Genomic DNA, 25,358 nt, shown 5'->3' with positions numbered 1-25,358 from the left:
GTTTATATTATGGGCAACTGTGGCTTACTGTTTTGGCAAAGGCCACCCAACTAGGTCCATGGCTGAAATGGAAATTGAATCTATGTATGCAAAATATTAAATACTTTCTCCCCAATTTCTCCCCACAATAAATTACTAATTTTAATACTTAGTTCACATCTTCTCTCAGGACTGCATCTCTGTTGTGAAGCTGTTACATTTTCTCTAACACTCAATTTGCAATTCCTCGTATCGGGCAAAATGCAATGCTGTACCCATTGCTTTCATGGTTGCGACATAGGATTCAGTTGCATGCCTCTTGGAAATTGTCTGCAGTACAGTAAGCCCACAACTTAAGCACAGTTAACTTGTGTGCATTCAACTTTGTGCTTTCCCCCCCCCCCAAATTTTTTTTTTAAAAGTAAAATAAATAAATAAAAAGGGGGCAACATCCAGGAAAAACCCTGGCAATTCACCTCACCACCTTTGCACCTAACGTGTTTTGAATACACACAATTTTGGCTTTATGTGCAATTCCTGGAATGTAATCCCCCACCCATTAAATTGTGGCTTTACTGTATTAGTGACTAGTATACATTTCACCACCTGAAGCTTTGTGATTTAAAAAAGTCAACAGGGATTGAGTGTTTGTATGCAAAGGTAGAGAGTGCGCATAAGCTTGCCTGATCACAGTTGCTGTTTCTCTCAGTTGTGGCTTCTTCCTGTTCCTTCCTCAATCCCTTTGTCTGCCCCATTCTTCTCCCTGCTACGCACCACACCTGGAGTCCTGTTCACTACAGCAGGTGACAGGGGATAGACAAAGGCACCTAGAAACAAATTGATGGGACTTGTAGCTGCTGCAATTTCTGCTTTAATCACTAGCTTTAAATGGAGAGAGTAAATCTCCAGGATGCCACCTAACAAACCTAACCTCCCTTTTTCATTAACCTTTTATAAAATAAAAATGGTTGAGCAGCAGCATGAAAACCTATCAAGCTACTTCCGCATTACAGAATAATATTGTACTCTATTGGCATTGAGTTGGGCTGGCTAGAGTATTGTGCTTACACACAAAGGATAAAATGCGGCACTCATTGTTTGCTTGTGTAGAAAGGCCGAGTCAAGCACTCTATCCACTAGCCCACAAAGACTGCTTAGCCAGAGCCGCATGTTAATCTGGTTTCCCTTTCTTACTGAACTGGAACTTAGAAGCATAAGGTGTAATACAGTAGTACAATCTTCGCCCTTTGCTAATTGTGAAGCAGTTTGCTGACACACTGTGCTAGTAATGGCTGTGTCCTCTATCTATGCATGCCAAGCTCTAGCAGAAGGAGCTATGAAACGTCAGTGTACCTGGAATAGAAAATACAACCTGCCAGGGCAGGCTGAAATACTCATGCATTATAATTCCTTCCCAAACAATGTTAGCAAGCTCAATTCTTCATCGCCTTTTCCCTGGACTGATGCAGTCCTTCCTACTGCAGCAGAAGCAGCATCACTACAGCGCAGTAACCATGGCAAGACTATGTTCAGACCCAAAACACTATGCTGGATAGGTAGAATTTTCCCTGGGTGGGTGTTTCATTCAGAGAGAGAGAGAGAGATTGGGTGACCTCAGCTGCTGTGAGTCATCCTGCAGAGATGAGAGGGAAAAGCAGTGAAGAAAAACAAAACAAAATCCAGACCAATCCCTGTATGGGTAATATAGGAACAGGCAGTGTCTGGAATAGAAACCAGGCGAGGGAAGGACAGAGAGAGGCATGGGGTGGGAGAACAGAGGATGTGGGGTGGGGTTCTGCTGTCTTTTTGGGAAGCCTAATTCGGATAAGGAGAGGTATGCAGCCTACCAGGCGGAAAAAAGAAACAAAACATCTCGTTGGGAGTTGCAGATTCACAGCATGCTGGCTGCCATTTCCCCTGCTCTGCTCGCTCTCCCGCCCCATCCTGAAAACCCCAAAGTCGTCCCGTTCGTTTTTGGTCTTTTCCCCGCCCTCCCCCTCTCCAGTGCGTGGAATTCCAGCTGCTCGCTTCCAGTGGCGCCAGAGGGGCTCAAGGCGCGCGGGGGTGGGTTGGTGGGGGGCGCGACCGAAAACAGGAGCGCCTCCTCGCTCGTATTGTCAGAAACGGCGGGTGCGGGAGGGGCTTCGTGGTCTGTGTGCGCCCCCACCCACCCGCGCCAGCAAGCTGCCCCGCTTTGGTCTCTGAGGCGATCTCTATCTCCTTGCTGTTCTCCCTCTGGCGCGGCCCGGGTCCTTTGGCCGCCGCTGTTGCTGAGGCGGCGGGAGCCGAAGTTTTCCAGCCACGGAACACCAGACAGTTGCCCGCTCTGTTCCTGGCTGGCTGCCTCCCTGCCGTGCCGCCTCCTCCTCCACCTCCTCCCCCCCCCCCCGGGCACGGACGTCGCGCGCGACCGCGGGCGGACTCTTTCCCTTGCCGCGGTGTCTCCCCCGCGCCCTCCCCGCTCCTCCCTCTCCCGCCCGAGCCAGCGCGTTTGTGTCTGGCGGAGGGAGACGGCGCGTTGTGCCGGTCTCCATGGCAGTGGGCTCGTGTGGGCGGAGTGGTCGAGGCCGCAGCGCGGCTCTGAGCGAACGGCTCCCCCGCCCCCTCCGCTCTTCCCTCCCTTCCGTGTGTTTGTGTCAGGCTGGTCGCGGCGGCGGCGGCTGAGCGGCTGCCCGGGGCGCCCGGCTCGGAGCGGCGGGCGAGAGGAGGCAGAGGACACCCCCCCCCCCGTTCCTCCGTCTTTCACACACACACACACACACACACACGAAGCCCCGACGCGCGGACGCCCTCCCAACGCCTCGGCTCCTCTAGGCATGGGCGACCCTTAGCGAGAGAGAGGGAGAGAGAAGGAGGGAGACGCGAGCGAGCGAGCGAGGCGGCTGGTGCGGTTGGCTGCTCGCTCTGCTCTTCGGCGGCGGCCGCCATGGCGGTGGCGGTGGAGTCGCGGCCGGAGCTGGTGGGGAAGCGGTTCTTGTGCGTCGGAGGAGACGAACCGCCCGAGAACGGGCGTTGGAGAGCCGGCGTCATCCGCACCGTCTCTCACCGGGACTCGCGGAGCCCCGAGTTGTCGGTAAGAGGCTGCCATTCCCGTCTCCCTCCGTCCCTCCCTCAGGGGGGTCCCGGCCCGGCCCAGCCCCTCCCGCGAAGCGCCCCCCCCTCCCTTGGCCGCCCCGTAGCCGAAAATTTGGGGAGCGAAAAGCAGCGAGGAGGACTCCCTCCCCTTTCCGAGGAGTGCAATGGCTTTCTCCCCTATAGAGAGCCCTTTTAAGGGCGAGAGCAGGGAGGGGGGCGAAGTGTGGGGCTTTTCTTTTCTTCTCTCCACACACACACACACACCCCGCATATATATGGAGCCACATATATGGGGTGTATTTGTTGGGGTGAGTGAGAGGAGTGGAGGTAGTAACAGGACACTCCCCCCTCCCTGCTCGTGAAGGGGGGGGAGGCGACGAGGGAGTTTAAACATGACACATCCGCTCTCATTTCCCCTTTTCTAGGCCCCGAACAGAGAAGGGGCTTACAGTGGGTTAGCAGCAGAAAATCTTTTCTCCCCCCCCCCACCTCTCTCTCTCTGCTTCCCACCCAGCCTCATCTTTAAGGAAGAGAAGCGCCAATTGCTCGTCCCTTCTCTGGGGTGGTGTGGGGTTTGTTGCGCCTACCGTATGTGTGCGGGTTTGGGGGGGGGGTGAGGGGGGATGTCTGGTGTTGAACCAGGTTGATTCGGATCATTGAACGGGGAAAAAATACCGTGATTACACAGCCGCCGCCGCCAACTGTTGGTGATTTGCAGATGGGAGTTCTTAGGAAAGAAGGGTTTGTCTTTCACACGCACAGACAACACACACACGTACATATACTGTATACTTCTGCTGCTTCGCTTCGCAATATTAATGTGGAGTTGTGTATGTGCCCAGCATATGTGATGAGGAAAGCGGATAGAAGGCATTGGTTTTTGATTCACATTCTTGTGAGAAATATAGCTGTTGGTTTGGTCCGTTCATTCCTTTAAATACCACCCTATAAAACAGGCGCTGGCTGTCCTCTGGCAAATCTGGTGGGTGGGTCTTTGTTTTTTAAATGCCATAGGTTGAGCAGTTGTAGTCAAACAGAAAACCTCCTCTTGTGGAATTTTTATAAACGTTTTAAGAAGCCATTGGTCTTTCGAACTAGTGTGTCTCTTGCCAGTGTTTTCCTAATGGGTGTAGGAATGTGAATGGAGGGAGGGAGGGAGCCAGGATATATTGTGGGGGAAGGGAAGGAAAAAGCAACCAGGATTTCCTTGCCCATACTACTCGAATTCCATTTACAGTTTTTCTAAAGATTTAACATTTATGTTCAATGCTCCCTGGAGAATCTAGCTATGTGATACATGTTACTACTACAGTTGTACAAGCTGCATTTTTTAAAATGCTGCAGTGCTTATAAAAACTTGGTTTCTCTGTTTTCCCAGTGGTCTTTAAAGTGGCTTCCCAATTTGAACAAATTGTTCAAAGACTTTTCTTTAACAGATTAAATAGGAAAATAAGGATACTTCCTTTTAGACAGTAATATTTGCTTCACTGCTGACAGTGTGCTGTTCTCATTTTTGTGGGTCTGTTGTGTGACTGTTTTACAGAGGAAGGGCGCTTTTTAAAGATTGTAATTATCCCTTTTGGTGTTGCTGTAAAATCCTGAACTTTTTATTTTATACTTAATTGTAAATATGTGTAATGCACGCTTATAAAGAAGTAGCATATTTACTTTGATGTAAAACACTGGAAGAAATGACTATACCTTTTTCTAGTCTACCACTTAGCAGTTAAAGTCTAGGGAGAAACATAGGAAACACCGAAAAAGGGGTGTGTGTCTTTGCTCAAAGAGCCAAATATAATTTCCCCAAAAATCCACCCCTTTTTCGTGTATATGCTTACAAACTTAATTCCTTCATAAATCCTGCAACCTCCTGCCCCCAGCAAATTGATGGGTGGAGCTTAGACTTGCTGCCAGGATATATCTGCTCACAGTTGTTTAAAATAAATAGAGGAGTGTACTAGAAATTGTGAGCACAGCACCTTCAACAAATGAAATAAAAACATTAAGAAGCAAATGGTTGGTAAAAATAATGCAATACTGCTGTAGAAATGAAAAAGGGTGGCTTTGCTGTTGTTCATCACTTAAGTCTTGTTAAAATAGCTTGAGCATTCCCACGCTTAAGATGTGGTGGGAAGTGCTCATCTTCTAAGTATTTGGGGGGGGGGGGAGCTGTAAGTCATAACAGTGCAGGCATGGTTGGGGAGGCGTTGTTGCAGATATTGTTCACTAGGAGCCTGTGAGTGTCACACAGCTGATCTCACATTAGTTAAAACTGCAGTGGATGTACTAGCTGGACAAAGAATATTATTTTCCTAGCAACAAATACTGTAGTTTGTATATAGAAGATACAGTACAGTATCAGTGTTGTAACAGAGTGTTACCTTGAGGGTAGATATCCAGGTCCTTTGCAGCAGACTAATATCTACATAACTTGAAAACTCTTTCACTAAGACTGGAATCCTATACATGCTTACTGGTTGTGCTGCTTGGGGTGTATTTTCAAGAGAGCAAGTAGAGAATAAGCTGCCCCAGTTGTTACTGTTCTCATAGCAGTGTGATAAGGTGCAAAGTAAAGAAAGACCTGCAGTCCAAAGTTCTGCATCTTTTTAGAGGAAAGGTTAGATTTTATTGTACTGAGGTTTAGGAGTACAGATTACAATTGCAAATCTTCTATATAGGGTTATGTTCTATTCTAATTACTGGAATGTAGAAGGAGTTCCTTGGCCATTGCTGGCTTCTCTAGTATTTGACTGCTGTTGTGGGTGGAGCATCTTTGTTAATCCTTCTAGGCTTCCATTCTTAGGTTGTTTCTATGAATAGTTCTAAAGTCTGTTGGTACTCAGAGTGAAATAGAAATCATTTATGTTTGGGGTAAGGGAGTGGTGGTTTAGTTCATCTATCTATACAGTATTTAGATAGCAATTTAGAAAACTGCCCAGTGTTGTAAATTTCACTGCACTAGAATAAGCTGCCAGCAAATCAAAAGCATTTAAACCAGACTGTTTTCTAAAACTTTTTTTGTTGTAGACTACTCTTCTGGTTTGCTTTACAGGCCACAACATTTTTAATGTTACAGTCCTAAGAGGCCACTTGAAATATATTGTGTACTATAAATTCAGAGTAAGAGTAACTATGTTAGTTCCTCCACATTCTTTTTGAGACTGTATATGTTTATACAGTATTTGTGTGTGTGTGTATGCGTGTATTCTTCATTTTCGGGCATTTGTCAGTGGGGCACTGAAGTGGTGTAACAAGGAATATGGCCAAACCAGCTGGCAGTGATTATTCTACTGCTGGCATACGCTGTCTGGAAAATAAGCATACTGTCTTTGTGTTGCACACAGCATTCTCTGATCCAGAATTTGAAATCATTCGTTAGCTCCAGTTGTATTTCTACTTGTATTATAAATGGTTCTGGAAACTTGATACAAGCATAGTATGCATGTATAATGCATAGCTACCAAATGCAGACGTACTATGTGAATCTCAGGAGGGAATATTAAGCTTGTGCCAGAAATTCAGCTCAGAGAGCCTTTCAGACTAATTTAAGACTCCTCTGTGGTTCTCCCTATCCCTCTTGGAGTCTGGAAAATTGGGACTGTGGGGGAAAAAACGCAAGGATAAACCTTGAGTCTACCCTGGTGTAAAACATAGCATATAATTTTGTAAAACAAACCAGGAGTGGTCACCCAACCCAAATCCTGTCACCCAAGCCTTATACTATTCAGATATTTATTTCTCTTGTATTCAGAACTAAGGTCCTCTTTGTATCTCTTTCTGCCCCATATCACAAGTAGGCAGGTGACTGCCTTTTAGCAAGCCTAGCCTAAAATGTCCAACATTGGGCATAGGTAATAAAATAGTTATAGAATTAGGACTGAGGACCATGTGAAGACCCTATGGGGTTACCTGCTATAATTACTTCTGTGTTCAACATCTGTAATTAAGAAAGCTTTTTTCAAATAAAAGGTCATTTGTTAATGTTAGGCAGATATTTGGTGTTCCATTAGTAATATTAACCCAAGAAATCACATTTTTCTGCAGTTAAAAGTGTTGCATAATATGCTGAACTAACAAGTCTACGGTTGAAACTCAAATCTCAGAAGTGTCAACAAATGAGATATTTCTGTTTATCTTCTCTGTTACTTATAAACAGACGTTTGAGCCAGTCTCCAGATAGCATGCTTTAGGAAAAGAGCATTTTGCTTAAAACATACACTAGAATTACCATTCCTTTCAAATAAAAACATAATGCTACAGCTTTCTAGATCATGTGGCCTGCATGACTAAACTGCTTCTGGCACAACGGAACACTGTGACGGAAACCATGCACAGTAACACCGTTTACCTTCCCGCCACAGCAGTACCTATTTACCTACTTGAACTGGCGTGCTTTGGAACTGATAGGTAGGCAAGAGCTGGGACAGAGCAACAGGAGCTGACACCGTTGTGCGGATTCGAACCGCCAACCTTCTGGTCGGCAAGCCCAAGAGGCTCAGTGGTTTAGACCACAGCACCACTATGTATATCCACTTTGGGAACTATCTTCCAGTTTTTTTTGAAAATGTGTATACTCAATAAAAGAGACAAATGTGCAGTTGTCTCTCGTGATCTTTATCCAGACATTTTTCCCAGTTTGGGTCTTCCTGTGCTTATGCTTATGCAGCCAAATTCACACCACCAGTGCACCAACAGATAGATGTGGGGTAACCTCAAGGTACAGGTACAGGTCTGGAGGAAAAAACTTGAGAGGGGCACCCACAAAGCAGGCCTATAATAACTCAGTGGCAGAGAATGTTTAAAGACTGGCAGAGGCAGGGAACCCCAAAGCTGTCTGAAAACATAAATCGAACGGAGTGTCCAGAGCAGGATAACAGAGAAACATAAATATAGGATCGAAATATAGTCATCTAATTGGATAGGTCACTTTCTGATCCACGCTGAGAAGCTAAATTTCCCTGGAGAATTGCTCATTACAATCAGTAACAAATTTAAAAATGGGCTCACACACGTGGTGTGTATCTGCTTGGGGGGGGGATAAGTGAATTGGGGTGATTCAGGTCAGTGTTAGAAACTCAGGTACTGTATATACAGTAAGCTGTTTGCCAAATGGCACCTTAAACCAGGCATAGGCAAACTCCGGCCCTCCAGATATTTGGGACTACAATTCTCATCATCCCTGACCACTGGTCCTGTTAGCTAGGGATGATGGGAATTGTAGTCCCAAACATTTGGAGGGCCGAAGTTTGCCTATGCCTGCCTTAAACCAAGGTTACGTTTGTAATGTCTAGTCACTTAAAAAAAAAAAAAACAGACATAGTATTCAAATGAATCAGGAAACTGTTCTTTAACCAGGGAGAAGAAAGCCAAGAAATTGGCATCTTTTTACAAGGCATTTCAAAGGATAGCAATTTTACTTTGAATTCAACCAAGGAAGGAATCTGTGGTAGCCAAAATCACAATATTTATTTAATTATGTTAAGACAAATGTGCTAAATATGTGCCTGTGTTAAATATACACAGTAACTAATGGTTAAAAAAGGAATGTGGTCTTTGAAACTTAGTGCCACAGTGAACTTAAAAAGTGGGAGGAGTCTCCTTCACCTACAGACATGTGCTATTTCTAAAATTATAAACACATCACATATGCAAAGGCTAGACAGATCTGTAGGGGGATGAGGGCTGTAAATCTGCCTTCAGTTCCCTGTAGTTCCCAAATATGCTCCTAGTTGCTACAGACCACATCAGGATATTACTGTGTTATTATATTATATTATATTATATTATATTATATTATATTATATTATATTATATTATTTCTTTTACTCCTTGCACTGTGGTGCCCCCAGGGGTAATCTTATTTTCACAACGCAGAGCAAGCCCAGCTGATTTGCACTTCAGCAGATGGTGGAGATGTCAGTTGCTGAGCCTGGCAACAGGACATCTCAACTTGGTCACAAGTAGATCATTCCAAGTCACAAAACGTGCCTGGCACCCTGGGGATTTTGAACACTGATTTAAGGGTATTCCCCCCCCCCCATTCATGTTGAAATGTGATGTCAGTACTCCCCAGGTTGGACCAGGGGCCCTGCAAAGTCATTTGTCTTTTACATTGTTGGGCTGAGGACTACAAATATACCAAGAAGGGATATAAAAATAGTAGTGCGTTTTTAAGGAAAGCATGTGGTGGTTGGGTTGGCCGGCTTTTATCTAACAGATTCTAACTGCTTGAAAACCAACCAGTTTGCTACCACCCTCCTTGACAGCTGAATGGATAATTCCAGCTTCTACAGTACTATGAGCAAGTAGTAATGAGCAATGTAACAGTGTTGTCTACAAAAAGTCATTTTTTAATGTAACTTACATAGAATAATCTTAACAAAATATTAAGTTTTAGTTTAGCTGTGTTACAACTGCTTCCGGTAGCTAACCCCTGGAAGCCATTACAGTGGTACCTCTGTTTAAGAACAGTCCGGTTTAAGAAAGATTCAGTTTACAAGTTCTGCAAAACTGGAAATAGTGTCCAGGTTTGAGAACTTTACCTCGGTCTAAGAACGGAATACGAACGATGGAAGGGCACCAGCGGCAGGAGGCCTCATTAGGGAAAGCGTGCCTTGGTTTAAGAACGGTTTTGGATTAAGAACGGACTTTCAGAACGGATTAAGTTCGTAAACTGAGGTACCACTGTATTAGTGTTAGCTAAGTGATTTACAAGATGCTCTCATAGTGTGTCACAGTCACACCCTAAATATGTGGAGCCGGTTCTTACATTTAGACTCCAGTTCAGAGCAGACATGGTGGGTGGATAAAATTGGTCCACCCAAACTGCAGGTAAACTTACTTGTGAAGACTTGTTTAAAGATAAGGGCATCTTCCATTCATTTATCATACTTCATTGGCAGAGACAGTGAACATGGTGCCTTACAGATGTGGTTGGATTCCAGCTTCCATCAGCTTCAGTGAGCCTGGCCAGTTGTGAAGGATGAGGGGGGTTGTAGTCAAGCCAGATCTGGGGGAACCACATTTTCTAACCTGCTTTATGAACAATAGCATTTTAGAAGACAAACAGTCGTGATACTCTAGAACTGATGTGTTTTGGTATGGCTTTCTGAAGCAAAATACTTGTAAAAGGTAAAGGTAAAGGGACCCCTGACCATTAGGTCCAGCCGTATTGTGCATTGGTGTACAATATAATTGGTATACATTGTACATTGGTGTATAAGAGGGATTGAGATGGTGGTGGGTATACATAATATGTTCTGATATTCCAATTCTGTAAGTCACCTTGACAACTCTGTTAACAAGCAGAATATTAAAATAATTTTAAAACTACACTAAAGGTTAAAGTATACTGGTGGAGGAGGATAAAATACCCGTAAGTTGATGAAGCAAATGCCTGCTATTGTTGTAATATGCAAAGCAGTCACAATAAACAAAGGCCTGTTGCAAACAGATTCCTGTGGGAAGGCAGGATAGGATAGAGAAATCCATATACTTAAGAGTAAGGAGGGCTAGTTGGAAAACTTCACAAAGGACCTTAAGAATGGTAAGGCTGTGCTACTTACTGGTAGGAAGTATATTGAGAGTTTAGAAAACTTTGGAAGCCAGCAAAGAACAGGAGTGCTAAGGAAGCAGTTTTTGCATTGACCTGTAAAGGTCAATGTGATTAAAAATATTTGTACCATCATGCTTTCTTTGTTGAGAAGTAAATATGCTCATGGCACTAGGCCATAGTCCTTTTGGTCTGAAGTGGTTAGTGGGCTCCTACAGATGACTTGTTTATTCTGCATTCATCCTGGTTTGCTTGTACAAAGCTTACTTACGCAATGGGTAGACTGTGCCCAGTCTTAAGCATTCATTCTGATCTGTTTACAGTGCGATGATATGACAATGACCATTCTTATTTGTTTGTGCAGTGTATCCAGGTCTTCCCACTAATCACTTGTTTATTCAGCTTTTTTCAGTGCATTTTCCCATCACTTTCCAACCTTAAAAAAAAAATCATTATTAAAAAAATATTGATTAGTCGTGCCAGAGTGACAGGGTACTATAATCCATTTTAAATGTGCAAAGCTAAAGTGCCAGTACATGCTTGAATCCCTCCCATAAGATACTGACAGTCTGGAGGCACCCTGTATAGGATTGCTTTGCAGGGATGGGTAAGAATTGCATTTTTGCATGCTCTACAAGATAGAAAGCATTGCCATATTGTCTGACAGCTGTTGACCAGATACCAGTCCAGTGTTTCTTTAAGACAAAAGATTTCTGAGAGAAATATTTAATACTAGTAAATGAAGAATGCATTCTATCAGCATAGATCAACGTTCACAACTGCCTGTGGGCAGAATTCCTTGCTTGCAGGAGGTTGGACTAGATGGCTCTTAAATGTCACTTCCAACTCTTACGATTCAAATACTTCTCACAGCTTGATCAAGCTGGCTTCCCCCCTAAGCCATCTAGCATCAGCTTTCCTAGAGGAAGATTCCAGGAGGCAGAGGGATGCAGGTGAAGATCACCTTGGCGCCTTCTGCAGTTTTAAACTTTCTCTCCACACCCCACCATTGGGCCACTCTATCAACCTGCAGGAAGAATGCTAATGACATTTTATATGTTGATATTGTTTGCAGTCTTTAAAAATCTTAAATTATAAGATACCTTGGAAGGCTTTGTGTACTGAAAGGCAGGATATAAATAATAAATAAATCCAAGCTCCACCCTAGCTTGGTTTAGCTTTTCTTCTTCTTACTTTTTTTGTTAGAATGTCAGGTTTTTTAAAAAAATGAAATAAACATGCCCTAGGTTTTAACTGTTAAATTAAACCTGTTTAGTAGTCTCATATTGTGGGCTAGGTGTATAATGCATTTCAACTTTTGGTGTATTATAACCATTTCAGGGTATACTTTTTGCTGTTCCTATTGAAAGCTTTATGAAATTCCCCTGTTCAGAATCTTCTAATAACCAGACTCTCTTGAGATACTTTGTGTGTGAAATTCTAGATCCATGGGTAATGCTGACACCTTAAACATTTCAGGATGTCGTTCCTTCTATTTAAGGTAGAGATATACAAACATCCTATTTTCAGCCTTTTCCAGTTCCAGATCTTAGTTATTTAACTAGCGTGTGAGTAGCATAACCTGCAAATTGAGCATTTAACATACTTTGGGTCACCTGTTTTGAGGAGATGCTTGCAAACCTCTCATCAGATTTTTCTGGTAATCTCATGTGCTTTGGACCAGGTTTGAAGCAAATTTAAGTAACTTGTGAAAAAATAACAACATCAGTACAGTCATACCTCGGGTTACGAATGCACCAAACCCAGAAGTACCAGAACGGGTTACTTCCGGTTTTCAGCACATGCGCAGAAGCACCAAATTGCATCACACGCATGTGCAGACACAGCGGCTGGGTTGTGAACGCTGCAGGTTGTGAACGTGCCTCCCGCATGGATCATGTTCACAACCCGAGCGTCCACTGTACTCCCATGAACAAGTCATTAGGCTTTTTGAGATTAACTGTTGGAACAAACTGATAAGAGATTGTTTGACCCTGACACTTTCAGTTATTTCTGTGGTGGTAAATGTTAAGCCTATGGCAATAGCCCTCCAAATTTACCCTTCATATATTTGCCATCACAGAGCATTATTTGCATTTTACTATACACAATGTGGACTATAGTAGGAATGAGGGACTATAATGGAAAACATGAATAGAATTTTCAGTTGCAGTCCTCTGGAGGGAATACCTTCCACTTATCTACTCTGAGCATTGTAGAAGATTCTACAATGAAGAACTACGTTAGAGAAATCACTGTGCTAGATAGTTTTGTAAAGTAGTTGATGAAATTATTGTTGTTGTCTTAATGAATTGTGGTTTGTTTAAACTATGGTTGTGTGTTATGTCTGGACTTTGCCATCTTGCTTTTTTCATGGTTTGTTTGGTCAACCCACCCCAGATGCTCACCAACCTACAGAGGAGCCTCTGTTCAACAAATAAAGTGTTGAAAAAACAAGGAGCAGCTTGTGTGCTTGTCTATAAGACAACTCATGGTTAAAACAAACCATTGCTTAGTTTGGGTGGCTAGCCTGTGACTCTGCAGATGTTGATTTTCATCAACATCTGGAGAATCATAAGTTAGCCACCCTTCATGTATGTTATGTGTGAACACTGGCACTATGTGGTAAGAGTAGGAAACCTTAATTCAAGTGGATACTGATATCAGTGTCAGAAACTCAGATATATACCGTAAGCTAATCGCCAAATGGCACCTTAAACCTAGGTTACAGTCACCACAACTGACTCTCTAGGCATCGTATTTTATACAGTGAAATAATATAACAACAACAGTTTCATTTCTATACCATTTTATACTTTAAAGAAAAAATTGAAAGCAGTTTACAGCACATTAGAACCTCATTCTAGAATAAAACAAATTCAAGCTTCAAGGAAAATATTTCAGTTCCTTCTCTAAGTGACATTTGCTTTCCCCATATTTATTTACCTACTTAATTTATATACCTTCTGCATAGCAGAAGTATTCTAGGAAGTCAGTGTGGTGTAGTGGTTAGAGTGTTGGACTAGGACTTGGGAGATCAGGGTTCAAATCCCCGCTCAGTCATGAAGCTCACTGGGCAACCTTGGGCTAGACACAGCCACTGAACCTACCTCACAGGTCATTGTAGGGATTAACTGAGGAGTGGGGTGAAACATGTACGGTACTCATTGGAGAAAAAGGTGGGCTAAATGCAATAAGCTTGTTCTTGTGCTGAACTGCTTAAGAAAGCTGGGGAGGGGGGCAGTCAGATGGAGATGTCAGTTGCCAACCTGGCATCCAGAGATCCCCACATGGTCACAATTGGACACACGTGTGTCACACCCTGTGACACACGCTTTTTAATTTAAGTGGGACTTACGTGCAAACAGTACTTGATGGTTTGTGCCCTTCGTTTGCTGCAGTTATTAATCACTACCCTGGGATATGGCTCCCTCAATTCCTCCCCCTTTCAATTATCCTAATCAAATGAGTGGTGATGCCAGGAGGATATCAATGATATATTAATATCACCCTGGAGAATTACACAAAGGAGATCCCTTGCCTGGAATTGCACAATGGTAATGGTAGTTGAAGGAGTGTAGGCCCTGCAGTGGATGCTAGCCTGTACTTTCCAAGTCTTTCTCCACTTGTATTCCATCTGTTATCTCTGCTGCTTCATTGCTCCATCTTCCTGGTGTACTACACTTGGTGTAGTCTGTGAGAGATCTGCCCAGGAATGATCTCTGGACCATTCATATTCCGAAGATGCTCGACAGCCAGGTTTAGTCTCTGGTTTCAATCAATGTAATTGACTCCTTCTCTCTATCCTTTTATTTGGGTAATTTGGTTTTTAAACTTATTGCAGGCTACAAATATATTGATGTGATAAGAAACGAATGCTTGCTGGTAGGTTAAATATGTGTCAGAGATTGGCATTGCAGCAAACGAAAGCTTTCCAAGAGTATATATAGTGCCTTTTATAGTTTAGTTTTTCAGACATCCATTTTAAACTTTTGTGCAGTTTAAAATTATTAATTTTAAAATTATAGTGAAATAGAAAGTTGTATTATTGTTGGTTCCTGTTTATGGACCAAACATGTTTTTTTTTAACAGAACTTTAGGTTTATTCAGATTATCAGGTAGATGAGCTAACCACCAAAGTGATTTTTTTGCACTGCAAGTGGCTTAATTTTGTTTCATTTCTTGTTTTAAAAGGTCTTGTCTGTGTGCGTACACTTGTAGTAAATGAAGGACAATGACACTTGATAATGGAATTTAAGTGTTGAGTGGTTTATGTGGTATCCCATTTCAGAATGAGATACATCATGCTAAAAAAATCACATCTAGCATCCAGTGTGTCTACATTTTCTAACATCATTAGGGAAATAAATGGCCACATTTAAGGTTTAGAGTAAATGCATGATGGGGTTATTTGAATATGCATTATTGAAATATTAGCTATTGTAGGTAATAAATAATTGCATCAAAAACAAGAGGAAAATCTAAATTAAATTGTTATTTTTAAAAAGTATTAAAAATGAATTGCTTCAGTGAGGTGTTAGGGCTTCCATGGATAACTCTCAGTTTGATCTGATGCCAACTCATTCCATGCAATTTTTGAGCAGGGGAAGAAATTAGCATATAAAGAAAGGTCATGTTTTGAAACAACCCTCCTTCAGCATCCTTTCTGCATAATCTTTTTTAAAAGTACCTCATATTGACAGGCTATTAACTTAGTAAAAATATGTCTCTTGTGTGTGCCGTCTATATTTTTAGAAAAGCTAGCATTCAGGAATATAAACTGCCTTGGGGTATTTAGTTGTATATGCCTTGAGGAATTCAGTTTTGCATAGTGTTTTAGATTATCCTGAAAGATGGGAGGTAACTGCCTGATTCAGTCAAGTTAAATTTTTGCAAGGTATTGTGCATTACAGTTTATCTTGCAGCATAATATGAGCAGGTGTTATGAGTAGTTGCCTCCCAAGCAGTGATGGTAGGTTAACCATCACTGCTTAGGTTAAGACTTACCGGTATGCACTGTGTTGTTTGAAGCACTGTTACATAAATATGAATACCAGTGAGGCATTGAAACAGACTGTAGAGCAAAACCAAATACTGTCTGATGAGAAATCAAATAGTTTTTCTCCCAGCACTAAATCATATATCCACAATTTTTTTGTCCATTCTTTAAATATCTTTGTGACATTTTGCAAGAAAAACACAATGTTTCTGCAGAGAAGAGGTCAGAGAGGTAAGATGTAGCTTCTCTTTTCCAAATTGTTTTTTGAAACTTAATTTTACAGTGCTGGTCCTGAATAGTGCAATAATTCTTTTAATTATGCTTCAAGAATGGTGAAAGAAGCTGTCTTCATGCTTTATGCCAGTTCCAGGAGGATGAGTTTGTAGGAATTTAAAGCTCCTATGTATAACTTTCCATATTTGTTACAGATCTTACTATTTGTATTTTGTAATGGGAGTTTTGATGATGGCCAGGGTTGATAGATGTTCTAGTCCAAACATCAGTAGGTTGGGGAGGGCTGATTTAATAACTCACTGGATCCCAAACTCCTCACAATCCTCAAGCAGTACTTTTAAAATGTCTGACATACTAGATCCCCATCTCTGTTCCTGCCAGGATACATTTCTGTGCCCCAAGTCTTGGCTGTTTAACCACCAGTGCCCATTCCACAACTTTTCCCCTTGGCTTTTGATAAAGAGAAACAAAAGGGGTTCTGTGAAAATTCATGATCATTCCTGGGGATTCTCATAGGGTTAATTTCTGCAAAGTATTTTGCATTTACAGGGTCTTGTTGCTCTGTTCCATTGTGTTGCCTGAGATGGAAAGGTGGTTCCAGCCCCAGCCCCCAGCCTCTCATTCTCTCCTCTCCCATTGAGCCAGTAGTGGAGAATTCTAGCCCGCAGGCCCAGTTAAGCTCCCTTACCCTCCTCATTTGTGTTACAAAGCCATTTTGGCCCAGAGATACTCTGCTGCCCTACAAACTGTGTGGGCAGGTAAACAGAGACTTTGTAGGATTTGCCAGCAATGCATAAACAAACAAACAAACAAACAAATAATAAATAAATATGTTTGCTTATAAAACCCTGTGCAAAGTGCTATGCACAGTGCTTTGTAAACCCTGGCATCAGCTGATGGTAGAGTCTTGCAAAGTGTCATGTGTCATGCAAAAGTAGTTACCAAGACAGTACCTGATGATAAGGTGATCATCAGTGCTTTTGTAGACTGTGCCTTTGGCCAAACATTTTGATTTCAAACCACACATGCAAAAGCAGGCCAGCATCTATTAATGTGATAGTGGATGGTTGACAGATGGGCAGCCCTGCCAGCTTGTCAAACTTGGCACTCAAGTGGTGGGAAGATGATACTCTCTGGCCTGCTGATCAGATTCAGTTCCCCACCTTACACATGAACAGATTATTTTTAAAGGAATGGTGATGAACAGTTAATTCTAACTATGGGGGAGAGGAGCACCAGGGGAAATGATTTTAAGACCCAGGAAACATGCATGTGACAGTGCCATTACCTGAATGCTAGCACTCTCTCACACAGCCCCTGCAGTTGTGAAGGAGTTTGTTGAACTGATCCCATAGGAGGCATTTCATGGTGTATCTTCCTGCCTGCCTCTCCTTGCTTCCTAGGTAAAGGTAAAGGTACCCCTGACTGTTAGGTCCAGTCACGGACAACTGGGGTTGCAGCGCTCATCTCACTCTGTAGGCCGAGAGAGCCGGCGTTTGTCTGCAGACGGCTTCCGGGTCATGTGGCCAGCGTGACTAAGCCGAACCAGACCTGTAGCTTCCTAGACCTGTGAATAATTCATTATTTTTGTGTGGAGTGGTATAGGTGATTCCAAAGGGGTCCTCAAGCTCTGGCTTAATTAAAAATGAACTGGAAGTCTGTTCCTCTTATCTCTCTCTTCTGTGACATCCTTTCCCATCTTTTTCACTAAGTCAAGGCAATGCAAGCCTGCCTAAAATAGAAGAAAGTACCTTGAGAGCTCTCACAATAAAGTCACGTAACCTTCATGTGTACTGTACTCGTTTAGCATTTTATGGACATAGGTTTGATTTAAGGGGGAATGAATGACTAAAGTTATACCTTGACCTAGAATGTAGAGCCAAAAGTTTAGAATAGTGTTTAATGCAATAATGGAAAGTATTTTGTACAGCAAAACTGCAATCGTCTATATATCTATTCTTCCACTGGAATTTGTGTTAAATGTTTCTGGTATATAGAGACAGTAACTTTGAGAAGTTGGCTTTTTAAAATAATTATAAAATTACTGTGAAAGTACAAGGGACAGCATAATGCCAGTAAGTGATGAAGAAAAGTATGTAGCATGTAATTTTAAGTAGAAGCTAGAGTAATGTTTCAAGTCAGACCTTTATTTATGGGGAGAAGTTTTCATAGCATTTTATTGCATTTTTCTTTAAATGTTTACAAAGCGATCTTTCCAAAGGCATCTCTTCACATTGATGATTCCAGCATTAATAAAAGAGGGCATTTTGTTTACACAGTAATCAGAGAGAGGCAGGCCTCTTCTGCTAACTTTTCCACTTCAGGAACGTGTAACCAATTTCTTAATCATCCTGTTATTATTGGCACACGTGCAGATTTCCAGTGTCTGGTTAAAACTATTTTTTGCGGCAACAAGCAAGTTTACTGCAAGCCTAGTGGTTTTGAGGAAGAAAGAACTGGATTTATTTTGTTAGTCAGTGTTTCTTAATGGGGAGTGTTGGGAAACAAATGAGATATAACCTGAAAAAAGGCATATGTGATTATTTCGTCTCTCGAGTGCTTCTTCATCTTCATCTTCCCTTGGTTATGAAGAATACCTTAGAACCTAAACTGTGAAACTGTATTGCAATGAAATAGGCTAGCTATAACTCCAGATTACGTTGGGAGCTTTTTAAGGAAGGGAGTGCAGTTTCAGCTGAAATTACTGCACAGTCTGTGCAGGTACAGAAAAGAAAATCCATAGTATTCAGAAGGTAGAGTATTCACTGCATAACAGCAGCATCAAATAAAGAGATTTATTTATGAAAAAAAAAAAAACCTACTAAGTAATAGGTAAGTTATAAATCTTGAGGCATTTAAAACCAATTCTTAGCCTTTTGCTGCTTGAAAGTATTGCTGGAATCCAGCTAACCCCCTCAAGAATGCTTAATCTTAACTGCTTTCTTTTCTTTGTAGACACTCCTTGCTGCCTTTTTGGTATCAGTTTGTGTGAGGTTTGCTGGTGGTTTTACAGGTATCTGCTTTTAGAGTGCAAGAAAAAGGCAAGTGTGCCTGTAAATTCTGCAAAACCCATTGAAAAAATAGTATCCCAGTGAGTGAAACTTGAAATGTACCATATATACTCGAGTATAAGCTGAGTTTTTCAGCACATTTTTTGTGCTGAAAAAGCCGCCCTCGGCTTATACTTGAGTGAGCAGGGCGGCGGCAGGAAGGAGGAGCAGCCCTCAGGGCTGGCAGATCGTGCTTTTTTTTTTTGAAAGAAGGAAGGGGGTGTTGAAAGGAAGCCGCAGGAGATAAGAGACGCTAGCAATAAAGGAGGCTGCCTGGGAGGGGGGAGGTAAAAGCACATGGATTCTCAGGATTTTTGCATTGGGTCACCCCAAATTCACCATCAGCTCACATAGCATGTCCATGGCTACAGCCTGCACCAAAAAAAATCACGCACCCACTGTTTCGTGGGGCTGCAATGGTGCAAAATGTGGTTACAAAGCACGGATCCACATGGATCCTCAAGATTTTTGCATTGGGTCACCCCAAATTCACCATCAGCTCACATAGCATGTCCATGAGTATAGCCTGCACCAAAAAAAATCACACATCCACTGTTTTGTGGGGCCGCAATGGCGCAAAACGTTATATATTAATATGTCTAATCTCATTTCGGGCTGCTCCTTCCTCCGCCGCCGCCTTTACCACTGTTGGCATTTCCCAACCTCGGCTTATAATCGAGTCAATAAGTTTTCCCAGTTTTGTGGTAAAATTAGGTGCCCTGGCTTATATTCGGGTTGGCTTATATTCGAGTATATACAGTAGCTTACCCATAAAGAAAAACTTCTGCTAAGATAGCATTTATCAGCCTAGTTTGCATGCTATATTAAAACCATAGTAAAAACAAACAATGGTGTAGTTTGAATGAGCAGCATGCTTCTGCATGCTCCTGAAAACATCTTGCTCTGCTCTTTCTGTGGTCCTGCTGTGCTGCCAGAGTTAGGGTTGTGATTACAAACCTGGGTTTGTGACTTGTTTCTCTCCAAACCATGAGTAGTAAGCCAAAAACAAAATTTGGAGGAAATAAACCATGACTACATGTTTTGATTTCTCAAGAAGCCAGGTTCTAGCTTGTTTCTTGGTGATGTGGCAGGAGTGGGAGAGGAGCAAAACAAGAACGTTTGAGCAGTGTGCACTAGCACATTTTGTATTAACTGTGTTTTAAACAGTGGTGTGTTTCATGTGATGTGTCAGCCAGGCCAATATTTTACAGCTCTGCGCTGGTTTTTATTCTTTTTTTTTATGGAGATGAGGGGGAGGAACTTAAAACATCTTACTTATGTTTAGAGGTACTCATAGGTATTAGAACTGTAGCGGTGGAAATAACTCAACATCCTGAAACAGCAATAACCAACTAAGAATAGAGGAAAAACAAATGTGATCCACTGATACATCATGTAGATCTTTACGATATCCAGAGCTTTTGATTTTTAACTCTTAACACTATTTTAAAAATTCCATAGCTTTGTGGTTCCCAGTCTCTATGCCAGAAACTTCTGTGGAGCCACAGATTTCTCCCAAGGGGTCTGTTCAGATGGTCCTTGGGAATTTGCTTTCAACTTTATGTGGTGTGAAAGAGCTGCAGACTTTGGTGCAGGATAAATAAGTAGAATTCTGCTAGGTACCTTTAAAAAAAATCCTTTTTACCTGTGATAGACATATTTGTTCCTAATTAGTATTTAATGTATTCTTTTCTCCTTATACCGGTATGTTTAAAGTGACTTCAGTATGTCATACAGAAGCTGATTTCTGTCTGGATTTAAGCTTGGGAAAGAATTTTTTACAAACTTATTTAAAGGAGAAAGTGTTCATAGTTTTGCAATAACTGAAAGTTCGTTTAAATTGCTTTAGGAATAAGCCTGCACATTTTCAAGGAAATTACAACAAATTAGCATGTGGGTATTCAACAAACTGTTTTGAGGTTAAAAAGGGCTTCTCATACTCATTAAGGTTGGAAGCCACCACCATAGTTTATATCAATTCATGAAAGTGAAAGCTGAGAATGCTTTACTGCAGATGCCTTGATGTAATTTAGTAGTGGAAGAATAAATAATTTTTAGTGTTTTGTATACTACTTTATGAATGCTCAAAGCATGCCACGTACATTCCCATTAACACTTAAAATAATCATGCAAACCAGGCCTCCAGTTGTATTTGGGGTACCTTCATAGTTTAAGCATATTTGCCCATAAAAGAATGATATGCTGAATACAGTAGTTTTTGACACTGTAAGGTTTAATCCTTATACAGATTTTAGCAGTTTGTTTCTATATGCAAGTTTTCACAGGATGTATCCTTGAGGTAATGTTTTCTATAGAAGTATCAGCTGGAATCCTATAATTTAATTAAATGAAAGGCAGATGTCTCAGGAGGTTATCTATATTGTGTGAAGTTGACTGTTTTTGTTGTCTGTCTGAGGGTACAGCAGCGTGCATAATCATTTTTTGTGATACCTACTTCAACATTCTGTTTATGTTTTAACTCTTTAGTGATACATTATTTCCACATATATTCAAATATGAGAATTTTTGTTTCGATTGCTATTATAGTTGAAATATTTGCCTTCATTAATGATACTCTTGAAACACCAGCTTGTATAGCTCTCTTGCATGTAGTAAGGCAGATTGAGGTTAAGAGAGTAGTTAGCTTCTTAATGTCATCTGATGATGTTTGATCCAACGCCTTCCTGGTTGACAGCTGATACTTGCATATTATAAAAATGTATTGGTCTCATACCATGCTATGGATTCTTCCCCTCATCTAACACCAGTAAAGAAGTAATTTAGTTTTTAAAGTCTTGTTTGGAAGTACATGAAGCATCCTAACTATCCAACAATGGGGATATCTTCTGTCAGGATGTTTTTCATTCTGCTACTGTAACTGTTTTACAATATATAGCAATGAATATAGCAATGAGGCTGCCTTCACATACAGTATTATGTATACAGTGGTACCCCGTGTTACGTATGCGATCCATTCCAGGTCACGCCATGTAACCTGGGCGTACTTAACACGAATGAACAAAAACCCGGAAGTTCGTGGGTTTTTGCGCTTCTGCACATGCACGAAGTGTGCAGAACGCTTCTGCGCACTTGTGCGCGCTCCACGGAGGACTTCTGGTTCGCGGTGGTGCGTAACCCAAACGTACGCAACACGAGGTATGACTGTATTAGCAGGTGCACATTGCATATATTTCTGTTTCCATAACATACAGGGGCCTTATATTTTTAACAACATAGAAGTTATGTGCCTATACTATGGGGAGCCACAGTTGGTCTTGGTCCTCCACAATGTAGACATGGAGTCAAAAAATAATCAGTATGACTCGCATATAATGAAAATCTTTGTGAAGCACATTCAATGTGCAGGTAAATACCTAATTTCAATAGCACATTCCGTAATATTGATAGAAGACTTCTTTATTTTAGATGTGTATGGGGGAAGATGGTACACGAAGGTTGATGGTTTATGCCTTTGGTTTTGTGACTTTAAATTTGAAATTCCCTCCCATGTTTTGTAGTTTCTGTTTTAAGAGACTCATTAGTGTCATAAAAATCTGGTCATGTATCTATTTAAGGCAAGTGTTTTTATAGGGCCACAGGGCCAGTTGTTTGTTTTTTATTGGATACCTCAAAGAATTTGTGCTCTTGTTAGAACTGGGCTGGGACATGGTGGAGTGCTAATTAATAGGTGGGAATTGAAGGGGGAAAGCTGTAAGATGGAATCTTAATTTATTTTTAAGGGTGATGCTTTCTCAAAGTGAGGATAGAGTGGATTTAGGCTGACTGACAAACATTTAAGTGGTTTGGGGCGGGTGTTGGGTTCCTCAACCTGTTTACAGTAGAGCTTTGTATATAAAGTGGCTTATTAAAGCAGAAATCTGAATGATAAGTCTTCTTCTGTAACCATTTGTTTTGGAGCCAGCAGTTAGATCGCAGAGCACAATATCTGTTCAAGCTGTGACATACAATCAGGAAAATGAATGAAAGGGAGCTGGAACCACCAGGCTCTGAGATGAAAGACAATGCATAGTCCTATCTTTAGTCCTTTAAGATGGGAAAAATTGTCTTTTAAAATTTTCATTCTTATTGCATAATCCGGTCCCCAAGTTGATCTGGTGTATAAAACACTTCGGAGGACTGTAGGAGAGGAGGACAACTCAGAATCTGATGCTTGCTGAGAAAACAGTCCATAAAATGTAACATAATAGAGGTATCTGCAAATATGGTTATATAAGCAACATATTCTATTGGAGTTATTTCATATATAAAAACAATTTCAAATCCACTATCTATATAATTTTACTGCTAAATTGCTTTGAGATGTTTCTTAGGAAGCAATTCATAAATGAAATAAATAAATATGTTGGGGCAGAGTGAATGAATGAATGTTGCTTTAATGTCAACATGAGTTCACCCAACTAGTGTATCCCTGACTGTGGTACCTAGTGAGAGACTGGGGAGTATCGATGGAGCATGCAGAATTGAAAAACTTGGAGGTGAAAGCATCCTTTCCCCATGGACAGCCAGACACAGATAATTGCTTCATTTGGACACAATAAATCATTACTTAGCACCACAGGAATCAGCCTGAACAAAGCACAGGCTCCCATGCTTTTCCTTATGAGGAAGAGGACCACAGCTAGCTTTATGTTTCTTTCAGGTGAAGCCATGATTGTAGGCTGAGTTTGAAGTTGATCCTCTTTTGCGTTCAAATGAGAATGTTGTCAGTTATTCTGCATTCTCTCTGTATCTTTCCGTAGACAGCGATCCTCCAAGCACAGAGACAAGGATGTTCCCCAATATTGTGTCACACAGATCAAAAACAAGGCTAGCAGCAGTGACCAGTGGGAGTCCAGCTGTTTTTCATAAGTTGTCATCATTTCCACAGCTTGTACTGGATATCTGCACCTTTTGGAAATTATTTGACAGATGGCGATGTAACAGGTGTATCTGTACTTGGCATAGAGATGCTGTGCCTGCTACTTTTCCATTTCAGGTAGAGTTTAAAGGACCAAATGTTCCACAAATAATAATAAAAATGGCAACCCCCATGTCTCTGTGATGCTATCAGAATTTGCTCCATAACTAATCCTGTGTCTATTCTGATACTGGCTGCCAGATAGTTCTCCCCCACCACCACCACCTAGTTACACATAGCTGTCAAGTTTGGGATTTGAAAATAAGGGATCAGCAGTCTCACCTATCCCGGGGACAGTCACATGTCAGTGGTGGGAGGAGTCAGAAGCAAAAGTGGGCGGAGCATCAATGTAAACTCCAAGCGGCCTCGGGCTTGGAGCAGAGCAAAGAGGAGGGCAGCCAGCAAAGAGGAGGGCAGCCATGTGCTCCGTGCGATGGAGCCCCATTGTCTTCTTGTCTGATCCCATCAAAACAGGACAGGAAGCAGCAGTTGCTCAAAGGCAGCCAGGCTCCGCCCACCAGCTAACCCTATTGGCCGGCTGAGGGGCTCGGCGGCAATGGATAGGGGCTGATGCAGGGGGAGGAATACACCCCCCTGTAAGCACGGGAAACGGCTCCCACTTGCTTTGAGGGCTGAGGCTTTTCTCTCCAAGTAGGCGAGGTCTTCCCACCCAGTCCCTGGCCAGCAGGGGAGGAGCTGCTTCCATTAAAAACGGGAAATTTAAGGGAAATAAAAAATAAGGGAGAGCAGTGGGAAACTGCTTAAAATAAGGGAGAATCCCGGGGAAAACGGGATACTTGACAGCACTGAGTTACTGCTGGTGTTAGAAACAACAATAATACCTTGAACTTCACTTGGTAACATGTTGGCATCCAGTGCAGATCTCTGAGCAGAGCAACCATGTCATGCTGCAGCATTCTGCACTGATTTTTCCATGATGATTTCTTATATATTGTAAAGTAAGACTTGGTTTTATATAAATGAAAAGATGAGTAATTAGAAATGTGTGCTTATTAAAGAGAGTGTCTGCATTTTAGAATTGAACCAATTTGACAATGATGCAATTTATACAACTGGAGTAGTGTCAGATATGAAGACAATAAAAAGCTGAAATAATTCTAAAATTGCCAAGTATGAATATATCTTATAACAGTGGTGAGAGTTTATGTTAATATTTAATAATGTAGGTTGGTTGTTATGTAAAGAAATGGTCTTTCTTTTAGCTGATTATAGTGCTAAGAGTTGTGTAGCTCCATTGATTGGTTCCATGCAGGCGAAACCTGACCTTTAGCAGATGTTTGAAAAACTGCCAGTACTCGGTGTGATCAGTAGGCTAGACAGTTTTTTTCCTCTCATATTGGCAGAAAACCTACATTGTCTTAGTAACGCAGCGTTGCAATTTTAGCAGTTTTTGTTTTGTTTTCTAAGTGTTTCTAATTCTTGAAAAGAGTTTCCAGACAGGTGCTTCTAAAAGTTGTAAGATAGATATAACTATTGCAATGTCTACAAGTTTGTGTGAACGTATTTTAAGTATTAAGCATCTAAAAACAT

The 25,358-nt window shown here is 41.7% G+C and overlaps 1 protein-coding gene across 4 annotated transcripts in view; it reads left to right on the top strand.

Moving 5' to 3' along the window:
* JMJD1C (jumonji domain containing 1C) overlaps positions 1–25,358 on the top strand; it is a 112,438-nt gene that overhangs the window by 13,215 nt on the left and 73,865 nt on the right. For 3 of the 4 annotated variants that reach the window (XM_033148929.1, XM_033148928.1, XM_033148932.1), the window contains exon 1: positions 2,743–3,052. The exons of the other annotated variant lie outside the window; for it this stretch is intronic. In XM_033148929.1, the coding sequence (XP_033004820.1) occupies positions 2,906–3,052 (147 nt within the window). In that variant the 5' untranslated portion in view covers positions 2,743–2,905. Of the gene's footprint in view, positions 1–2,742; positions 3,053–25,358 lie in introns of those variants that run through there. 4 annotated transcript variants of the gene reach the window in all.

The sequence above is a fragment of the Lacerta agilis genome, chromosome 5 (genome assembly GCF_009819535.1).
Source record: "Lacerta agilis isolate rLacAgi1 chromosome 5, rLacAgi1.pri, whole genome shotgun sequence".
In the NCBI taxonomy this organism is placed as follows: Eukaryota; Metazoa; Chordata; class Lepidosauria; order Squamata; family Lacertidae; genus Lacerta; species Lacerta agilis.
The sequence above is the reverse complement of the archived record's forward strand: the minus strand, read 5'-3'. Positions and strand labels throughout refer to the sequence as shown.